General features: G+C 49.8%; 2 protein-coding genes across 5 annotated transcripts; both read left to right on the top strand.

Annotated features, from left to right (window-relative positions):
- Window positions 1-481: 481 nt before the first annotated feature.
- On the top strand, window positions 482-5,114 carry LOC125545691 (interactor of constitutive active ROPs 2, chloroplastic). Of its 4 annotated transcripts, none has more exons than XM_048709721.1 (4): window positions 482-639; window positions 1,986-2,058; window positions 2,632-2,809; window positions 3,119-5,114. In XM_048709721.1, exons 2-4 carry the CDS (start codon window positions 2,039-2,041, stop codon window positions 4,769-4,771), a joined length of 1,851 nt encoding a protein of 616 aa, XP_048565678.1. In that variant the 5' UTR covers window positions 482-639; window positions 1,986-2,038; the 3' UTR covers window positions 4,772-5,114. The 4 variants fall into 4 exon arrangements, with proteins under 4 accessions (XP_048565678.1, XP_048565685.1, XP_048565691.1 ...); XM_048709728.1 differs by having other exon boundaries at window positions 2,635-2,809; XM_048709734.1 differs by having other exon boundaries at window positions 483-639; window positions 1,998-2,058; window positions 2,635-2,809.
- A 1,474-nt stretch (window positions 5,115-6,588) lies between these two features.
- LOC125545710 (ribosome biogenesis regulatory protein homolog) lies at window positions 6,589-9,148 on the top strand. The gene is made up of 7 exons (XM_048709745.1): window positions 6,589-6,908; window positions 7,250-7,301; window positions 7,389-7,517; window positions 8,007-8,124; window positions 8,332-8,518; window positions 8,610-8,723; window positions 8,810-9,148. Exons 1-7 carry the CDS (start codon window positions 6,633-6,635, stop codon window positions 8,936-8,938), a joined length of 1,005 nt encoding a protein of 334 aa, XP_048565702.1. The 5' UTR covers window positions 6,589-6,632; the 3' UTR covers window positions 8,939-9,148.
- Window positions 9,149-9,712: the final 564 nt, after the last annotated feature.

Raw genomic sequence — 9,712 nt, forward strand, 5'->3', positions numbered from 1 at the left:
AAAAACACATGGAAACTCGGCAGTGCTACCATGCCTTTTCCAATTCCAAACGAACAAGAAAAATATCTACGAAGCTCACCTTTCTCCTGTGTGATGATGGACGCCGGGTCAGAGGCGCGATGCCCGTTTGACTCACCAGCGCAGCGCTCGTCGGGACTCCCCCACCCCCACCCCCAGCCACGCCTCCTCGCCCCCACATCCACCACGCTGACCAACCGGGCCCACCTATAAGCGGACCCCACCAGCCAGTACGTCAGGTCACCCATCTCGGTAGGCGACGAGACGAGAAGAGACCGCTCCTCTCTCCTCGAGACCAGGGATGGAACGGACGGCCCGGCGCGGCGGGGCGGGGCGGGCGGGGCACCGACGGGTGGGCCCGCGACGCCGCACGCCCCGGAAGGGACACGCGCGGGGCCACAGGCGCAGCGGGCGCAGGAGATCCGCCCCCATCGGAGCGAGCGAAAGGGGAGCGAGCGTGGAGTGGGATGGCAGACCCGAGAGAAGAGAAGACGCTCGGCTCGGCGCACGCAGTCACACACTAGCAGACAGGGGCAGTGGAAAGAGAGGAGTGAGAAGCAGAAGAACAAGAACAGCAAGGAAGGCCCGGAGGAGAGAGATAGAGGGTGAAAGGAAGAAGAGGTAAGAGATTTTTCCTCCCTGCCCTGCTGCAATGGCGTGCCTTCGATCCGCTCTCTCAGTTCTTGCTCTCCCAGAAACCACTGCATGTTCTTGGATATAGCATCTGTTTGTTCCGTGAGGAAAGAGGGGGGAGAAGAAGAAGAAGAAGAAGAAGAAGAGATTTGTTTCTCTTGATGATTCGGTGAATGTAGGAGTAAGATGGGGGGAGAGAGGCCGAGGGATTTGGCATTGGATGCCTCCGTTTCCTCCATGGTTTGTCGAGCAGGAGCAGCTATTAGTGCCCAAGTTCAAGAAAAGCTCCTGCTTTTTTCACCATCCCTACTTTGCAGCTTGTTTACATTTTATTAGATGCTTTGATATCTTTCATGTGTTCTTCTTTGGAGCAAGTTCTTCTCCTTTCTGAATCTCTTGAGCCCCAACCTTTCCTTGTTCTTGCTGGGTAGTACAGACCCACGAATAAATGGCCCTCCCAGTACTGTTACTCCTTGTGTACAATGTACAACATCCGTGCCCTAATCCGCTATTAATCCACTGCGAGTTTCTACCACTACTACAAATCCGCACAGTGCTTCAATGCCAATCATCCTTTTCAGCAAATGCTTATCCTCCTCCCCCCCTCCTGCACCTGTTCTTCCCCATCAATGCATTCCTCCACTCCACTCAACCTGCAGCAGCAGGATCTACTACTAGCCTACGCCCATTGGGGACAGATTCATAATAATAACGGCCTCATTACCACCATTCTCTGTAACTGTGCAAGTTACCGCAGCCTCTCCCCCTCTGAAATTTTCACCACCATTTCTTTACTCCCTTCCATGAAAGGCAGGCAGGCAGGCAGGCAGGCTGGCTCATATTATTGTTCCCCACCCTGGAAAGCAGGAAAGGATGCCCATTCCAGCCCTTGGGTGCTCACTGTGCCGGTTGCATGAATCAAGGGTGGTTTGCCATGTCTGCAATATTTTAGGTTTTGTAGTGGGAGTAGGTTTGCGGCTGTTTGCTGGATTCCTTCAACCTGACGGCTCCTTGGATTGGGCCAACCTCAGTCCTTGTGTGCAGTGCAGCCTGGTGCACTGTTTGTTACCTCTGCCTGAGGCTATAGGGCGTGTGAGGCTGCACATTTTTAATTTAGATGTAAAGAGGAATGACATAGCACCACTTCTTCTTCAGCTTTCATGAACTGTAACTATGTCAGGTTAATTAGTCCCTATGTCATTTTTCTTGGCATTTTAACTTTGATGTGGGTTTTTGAACTTTGCACTGCTAGTAATCTGCATCCTGTGATTTCTTATGACCTTACACTGTAGTTACTTCAAGCTAATTAGCAATCATGTGTTTACTTTCTGTAGTGATTCTTGCAGAAGTTGAGTGAGTGCGCAAGGATCTGGTGAGGGATCTCATCATGCAGAACTCAAAAACCAGGTAGCTTCCATGTGTTTCTTCCTTCCTTCCTTCCTTCCTTCCTTTTGTGCATGTGTTTGTTTGCCAAGCGCATCTGTAGTCCTTTCTACACACGCATGTGCGTCTCTGAGCCAGTGTCCACCACCTCGGTGGACAGCAGTACCCAAATGATGGCAATATCGTTTGTAGTATTAAATGTGTCTAATGTACTGGGACCAGTGCAGGTCAAAATAGCCATTTACTTCTGCATAGTGAAATACTAATATTTACAGATCTTGTGTTGACTAGGCCTTTTCTTTCTTTATCTTTTTCAAGCCACTAAGATGGTTGTACGATTTGTAGTATCTTATCTCTGTCAAGCCAATAAGATAGTTGTATGATAGTAGCATATTAACAGCACTGTAGAAATAGACCTTTTTTCTATTGCAAGTGAATGTTGTCAATTTGGTTTGAAATAAATAACCAAACTGGAACGCAAAGCTGCTGAGCATATATACTAGCAATTAATATTATGCTCTGTTCATCTTTCTTGTACAGATACTAGCATTAGATATGTACTTTATACTAAGTTTTTTTTTGTCGTTCTGTGTTCAGTAGGAATGGCTCTTCAGATGCTCCGCAGAGGACGTCTCCAGCAACTCCGCGGTCGTCTCGTGTGGCTAAAACTGGAGGGAATGAAACTGACTCCGCAGGGATCACACCGACAAGAACACCTACAGAGAGGAGCCCAAAGGTCATTGAGCGCCGTTCACCACGGAGCCCAGTTACGGAGGTAGAAAGTTACTTGTTTGGCAGTCGTTGCGTTGCTGATTGCCCTCAGTGGATTTAAATTTGCTGCTTTCTGTTCAGTTCAAAAACAGTCGACATTCCAAAGTACCCCTTTCAATGTATTTTACAAGAACTGAACTTCCATTTCTCAAAAAGCCTTGTACATTCCAACACACCCTCAAGTAGCTATCCTGGAAGTAGTATGATGATAGGCTTTAGCATCTATAATCAGTTCAGCACTGGAAAACGCAGAATCTTTTGCAGCAAGTTTCATTTATATTGCTTAATTAATACCTCTGCATTCATTTTTCAGAAGAAGCGCCCAAGTAGGCTAACTGAGCTGGAGTCTAAGGTCAACCAGCTCCAAGATGAGCTGAAGAAGACCAAGGAACAGCTGAGCGCATCAGAGGCACGAAGGCGCCAAGCACAGCAGGAGGCCGATGAAGCAAAGAAGCAGGGGCAGGATGCATCGTCGAAGCTGGAGGAGTCGCAGTGCCAGCTTGTCGTGCTCTCAGCAGCAGAGGAATCCCGTCTCCAGGAGCTGCGCAAGATCCAGCAGGAGCGTGACCGCACCTGGCAGGCCGAGCTTGAGGCATTGCAGAAACAGCAGTCGGTGGATGCCGCTGCACTCAGCTCGGCCTTGTCTGAGATCCAGAGGCTGAAGTTGCAGCTGGAGGCGACGGTGCAATCCGATACAGCCCGTGCCAAGCAATGTGAGCATGCGGACTCTGAGCTCGAGGGGCTGAAGCAGGAGATGGAGCTCAGGCTTGCAACGATTGAAGCCCTGAAAGTAAATGTCAGTGAAAGTGACAAGGCTGCAGCTGATGCGAATGCCATGGCAACTGAGGCCAAGCTGCAGCTTGAGACCGCAAAGGCCACCATTGACACACTCCTAGCTGAGGGTGTCCGGTTGCAGGAATGCCTGAGGTCAAAGGACATAGAACTCAGTGAGTCTAAAGCTCGGGTAGCATCGCTTGAGGAAGATCTGAAGAAAGCGCAGGCTGCAGGTAATGAAATTCTGAATGAGGCACAGGCAGGCAATGCCAATGGTGGCTTTGGCAGTCCATTGACTGAAGTTCTGAAAAAGAGCGTGCATCCCACCAGTGACGTCAATGGAAGCTGTGGAAGTCCTGACCCAGAGATTGAGCACTTGCGGATGGCGCTTGAGGTGGCTGAGATGAGGTACCAGGAGGAGCAAACTCGGATGACCTTCGAGACAAAGACCGTCTATGAGATGCTGGAGAATGTGAAGTCCGAGTGCACACGCCAAGTCTGTGATATTGAGCTCAAGCTGAAGAGCAAGAACGACGAGCTCATGTCAGCGCAGGCAGCACTGACAGCCAAGGCGCAGGAGGACCTTCACAGGTCAGACAGGCTGAGTGAAATGCAGCCGGAGCTGGAGGCGAAGCTGATGAAGTCGATCACAGACATCGCGGAGCTCAAGGCGAACATGATGGACAAGGAGAATGCGCTGCAGAGCCTGGCGGAGGAGAACGAGACCCTCAAGTCGGAGGCGGGCAGGAAGGAGGCCGACGTGCAGCAGCGGTACGAAGCGGCGGTGGCGGAGCTGGAGCTGGCCAAGGCGGCGGAGCAGGACGTGCGGATGCGGCTCGGGTACGTGACGGAGGAGGCCGACAAGAGCAGCCGGCGCGCCGCCCGGGCCTCGGAGCAGCTGGACGCCGCGCAGGCGGCGAGCGCGGAGGCCGACGCGGAGCTGCGCCGGTTGCGCGTGCAGTCCGACCAGTGGCGCAAGGCCGCGGAGGCCGCTGCCGCCGCGCTCGCGGGCGGTGGTGGCAACAATGGCGGCCGGATGGTGGAGAGGACCGGGTCGCTGGACACGGAGTACAACGGGTCCATCGGCGGGAAGCTGATGGGGTCGCCGTTCTCGGACGATGAGTCCCCGAAGCGGCGCAACAGCGGCGTGCTGCGGAGGATGAGCGGGCTGTGGAAGAAGGGCCCCAAGTGAAGAAGCCCATGAGACCGTTCAACCGAGGTGAGGTAAGAGTAGCAGCAAGATGAGAACCAGGTTCAGCCAGAGCTGGTCAGTGATCAGAGTAGTGGTCTAGTAGAGGTTGCTGATGATGAGTGGTAGAAATCTGTAGCTGAGCTTCTAGGGTTACTAGGATGATGGATGGAATGGAATGGCTTGATGGATGGATATCTGTCCCTTCTTGTTTGCAGTTAGTTGAAAGAGAGAGAACCTTCTGTGGATTGTGGTGTCATCAGATCCTGGAGCAGCCGCTTTTGTTTGGCTGCCTGCATGCCTATGTTTGTTACTGTATGTTGAAAGAGACCACCTTGATGTTTCATTATCCTGTACTTGCCATCTGAATGATTCCAGTTATGGCCTTATATTTTATGCATAAATATCCATCTCGAGCCTGCAAAGATGCAAACTGCAAAATAAAGTCAGGTAGTCGCAGTAAGTAGCCCTTAAAACAGTCTAGTTTGAAAGTTCAGTGCTACGCAGAAGCCTGATTAGCTGGAGGTGCGATTACAGTCATGTGACGGAGGGGGTGTGAATGTTAGAGCTCGCTGCTATCATCTGATGCCAAAACTAACAGTCATGGATCAACCAATTCTGTCAAATGGCTCTCGAACTCACCAATGTTTTCGTTACACGGTTGCTTCCCTCGAAGTCGGAACGCTCCTTTACCGATGCATTTTGACATCCCACATCTTAGGCAGAACGCTTAGCCCCGTTCATCTTCATGCTCATGCGCTCGAGCAATGAGCTATCTTGCATTCTTTAAAGGGTGGCTACTTCTAGGCAAACCTTCTGGCTGGCTTTGCAGCCCCCACTTTTATCATAAGCGGTTAATTAGGGGCCTTGGCCGGTGATCCGGGCTGTTTCCCGCTGACTATCGACGATGAAGGTTATCTCCCATCGTCTCGCTGGCCGACCTTGACGTCCCTGGGCATATCATATCAGGTAGAAATGTGTAATAGATGCAAGACATAATCAGCGTGCATAAAAGAATAGCATGCAATACACGCACTGTATTCACCCTTGTAGCCTTGTAGAGCAGCATATATGAAGCAGTATGATCTGAAAACAAAAGCATATATGAAGCAGTACAAGGGGATCAGAGAGAGGGAGGGAGGGTACATACGGACACACACTCACTGTAACAGAATGCAGTCAGGATCCTGGGTAGAAGGGTGCACGCACGCTGTGTGCATCGGTGCATGGGTAGGAGACGGCGACTGGTTCCTGTAGACTTGGTTCTGTAGTCATCCCTAACAACAAACAAAGATAAGGGGAGAAGAAACATGAGAGGGCAGAAATATAACAGTGATGGATTCCGATCGCATGGGCGACTTGTTCGGTTCCTCTCCGCTCCTCTAACTCCGCTCCTGGAGCGGACCATACTTCAGATCACTTTGACGGAGCTGCCAAAACCGAGCTTCACAACTCCGCAGAGTGGAGAGATTTCGAACAGGGCCTAGATTTTTTGAATGGAACATCTAAATGAATGCTGCGAAACCCAGGCAGATTAGATGAGTACTGTTAAAAGAGAAGGCCACGGCTGCCATGGGCGCCGGCGGCGGCTAGATCACAATGGATATCGACACTGGCTCTGGCTGCCCTTCAAGTTTTTTTTTGGGACAAGACTGCCCTTCAAGTGACCCAGTCTGGGCTGCCCTTAGGTAAACTGCAGCATAGGCCCGCAACTCAGAATAGCCCAGAAGCGCGTATTCAGTTAACCAGCCCAGAGGCCCAGCCCGTGTCCCGGAGCCAGCCCAGGCCACTACTAAAACCCAACCAAGCACCACCACGCCGCCTCCTCCTCCCCCAAACCCCCCGTACACTCGCCGCAGCAGCAATGGCGGCGGAAGAAGCAGCCGCCTCCGCCTCCGCCGCCGCCACCACCAACTTCGAGGTGGACCTGGGCCACCTCATGGCCTACGACCCCTCGCACCACCTCGCCGCCTCCGCCGCGTCCTCCAGGGCGGAGCTGCGGGAGGAGTGCCTGCGGAAGGCCACGGAGCTGGCGCAGGCCGTCGCCAACGCCCTCTTCTCGCTGCCGGCCACCGAGGGCCGCGACGGCCCCGTCGTCCGCCTCCCGCCGCCCGCCAACCGCCTGCCCCGCGAGAAGCATGTGAGAATATTACCGCATCCCTCTCTCTCCTCCCCTCATGCTATCTCTGCTCGCTACGCTTTCGGTTGCTCTCGATTTGATTTAGAGAAGAATGATTACTGCCGGCTAGTAGGTTGGTGTAGGCTACAGACGCGAGGGTGACATATTAGCATGGAACTACGACTGCCACCACCAGCATATATTGCTTCAATTATTGCTTGTATTGATTCTAATTTCTCATTCCTGCTCTGTGCCAATCCTTAAAACGAGATATTAAGCTGAACAGAACTTTTGTTATGATAATATATGCATGTATTTGCAAACTGCAAGATGTTTATAATCTTTACCTCTCCTGTCACCAGTTGCCGAGGCCGAAGCCCCCTACCAAGTGGGAGCAGTTCGCGAAGTCGAAAGGTGAGCCTGTTATTCTTGCTGGCTTGCTGAATGTTTTTATTGCAAGTGTACTTGCTTGGGTTTGATATGATAGGAACATACTTGCAGGGATTATCAAGCACAAGAAGAACAAGCGTGCATGGGACGAGCAAACTAATTCCTGGAAGCGGACTTACGGCTATGATCGTGTTAATGATGACAGAGACGTTCCCATCATTGAAGCCAAATTGACAGACGGTGAGCAACTTCGTCTTCTGTATCTATGACCGGTGAATTTGTTTTTGTGGCAAGGGTAGTAATCTTTTCAAGCTTTTCCCTGCCGAGTACACATTGCAGTCATCATGAGCTGTGACACAAATGCTTAACAGCATGTATGCTTCTGCGTATCTACACCGATTTAGTCTGGTGTTCATTTTAAATCTCCAATGCTCTTTGCATTTTGACTAATTGAATCTAACGAGCAGCATTTTGTTTTGCAACAATAGTAGCAATCGTTTCGAGCTTTACACCGAGTGCCTATTGCAGTAATGTGCCATGACACAAATGCTAACAACCTGCACGCTTCTGCTTTGCACACTGATTTGGTCCATCTATCATTTTTATTTTCCAGTAATCTTTTCATTTATGACTGACTGAATCTCTCGAGTCTAAATTGGCAATGTAATTAGTTCTAAAATGTATATGTGTCATTCTATTACCCTTTTAACGAAGTATGATTTATTACAGAGCCTGGTGTTGATCCTTTTGCTCAAAGAAGGGAAGAGAAGAAGGGCAGGGTAGATAAACAAGAAAAGAACAGACTTGGAAATTTGAAGAATGCTGCAAAAGTTGGTGCTCTGCCAAGGTAATCCTTTCCTACTACTCCCTCCGTTCCAAATTACTTGTCGTGGTTTTAGTTTAAATTTGAACTAAAACCACGACGAGTAATTTGAAACGGAGGGAGTAGCTAGTATCATCTATATATATACCTCATGCACTACTTAGTTTATTATTCATTACATTAGCAACTCGACTTTCTCATATAACAGCTTTCTGAAAAAACATTATGCAGTCACATACAGCTTGCTGCCACGTCCGTGCCCATCACAGGGACAAAAGCTGATCTGCCTAGAAAAGCTAAGAAGGAAGATCTCGAGAATGTTGCTGGTATGGCTTCTGCAGCAACTGCCAGCGGTGGAAAGTTTGACAAAAAGTTGCCTGGCGAGAAACCTCTTAAGAAGGCTGGCAAAAATAGAAAGGTTTTTCCCCTGTGAACTTATTTGCCTTCTGTAAATCCAAGCACCTTTGTAATTTGATAGTTTGCTTAGCTTAACTGTTGCTTTTCTGCAGTTCCTCCCTGTTGTAGAAGGGAAAGGAATGGGCAACCTGGAGAAACAGCAGAACGACAAGATCCTGAACAGTCTGCTGGCCAAGAACTTTGAGGAGCCGTTGGATGTCAGCAAGGCAAGCCTCCAGGATTCAGTATATGTTACCTTTTCCATTTGTCTAGCTCAGCATCTAACAGCAGCTGTACATAACTTTGATGCCAGGCAATCACGATGTACAAGGTGAAGAAGGACAACAAGAGGAGGAAAGACAAGCAATCATCATCATCCGGATCGAATAAGTTGAAGCCCCAGAAGAAAATCCACAAGAAATCTTCGAAGAAAAGTGCTTAGGTCCGCATCATCCTCGAGACGTGGTTTGCTGTAGGCGGCGAGCGCAGTTTCCAAGCATCATGGAGAGTGTTGGCAAGTTTTGTATGGTTGTTGTCCTGTTTAAGTCCCATGGGAGAAAGATTGTTAATCCAGTTATACTGGTTATGACACAAGAACCTGAGTGTTGTCAGAAGTTTTGGAAAATATTTCTGGAAAGCTTTGTTTGCAGTATACTCCCTCCGTTCCTAAATATAAGTCTTTGTAGAGATTTCACTATGAACCACATACGGATGTATGTAGATGCATTTTAGAGTATAGACTAGCAGAATGCCCGTGCGTTGCTACAGGCTACAATGCATGTAAATAAAATAAACAAATGATTAAGGTCATCTTTAAGATCGAAGCTCATTTTTTCCTCATACGTCCAGGCATGTTCGAACACCAAATAAGCGTCTAGTGGGTTCCCCAAAATCCAACCGCCTGGACCCCCAATTCAAACCCATATAGAGGGTTCTGGTTAACTGAACAATTCACCATGTTATCTCAAACACATGGTCCCCACAACAAAAACACAACCCCACGACGCACTTCCCCTTTTCCTGCCGAACCCTTCCCTTCCCACTTGATTTCCCGCTAGAGCCCCATCTTTTAAAACTGTATGATGCCCATGCCACCTTCGTCATGGCACTTCTTTCCTTCACACCGTACTTTCCCATAGACCGTCAAGGAGGAGCCCCCTCCCCACCAACCACCCCGCTCTCTGCCCCCCCCCCCTCTCTTCATGCCGACCCGCCA

This window comes from Triticum urartu, chromosome 1 (assembly GCF_003073215.2).
Source record: "Triticum urartu cultivar G1812 chromosome 1, Tu2.1, whole genome shotgun sequence".
NCBI lineage: Eukaryota > Viridiplantae > Streptophyta > Magnoliopsida > Poales > Poaceae > Triticum > Triticum urartu.

Bases quoted from the DNA above. Each gene is read 5' to 3' on its own strand.
- LOC125545710 (XM_048709745.1), top strand. From the start codon at position 6,633: ATGGCGGCGGAAGAAGCAGCCGCCTCCGCCTCCGCCGCCGCCACCACC. The intron at 7,302-7,388 runs GTGAGCCTGTTA...ACATACTTGCAG, and splicing joins GCAGTTCGCGAAGTCGAAAG to GGATTATCAAGCACAAGAAG. The intron at 8,125-8,331 runs GTAATCCTTTCC...AACATTATGCAG, and splicing joins AAAGTTGGTGCTCTGCCAAG to TCACATACAGCTTGCTGCCA.
- LOC125545691 (XM_048709721.1), top strand. From the start codon at position 2,039: ATGCAGAACTCAAAAACCAG. The intron at 2,059-2,631 runs GTAGCTTCCATG...TTCTGTGTTCAG, and splicing joins ATGCAGAACTCAAAAACCAG to TAGGAATGGCTCTTCAGATG. The intron at 2,810-3,118 runs GTAGAAAGTTAC...TTCATTTTTCAG, and splicing joins CACGGAGCCCAGTTACGGAG to AAGAAGCGCCCAAGTAGGCT.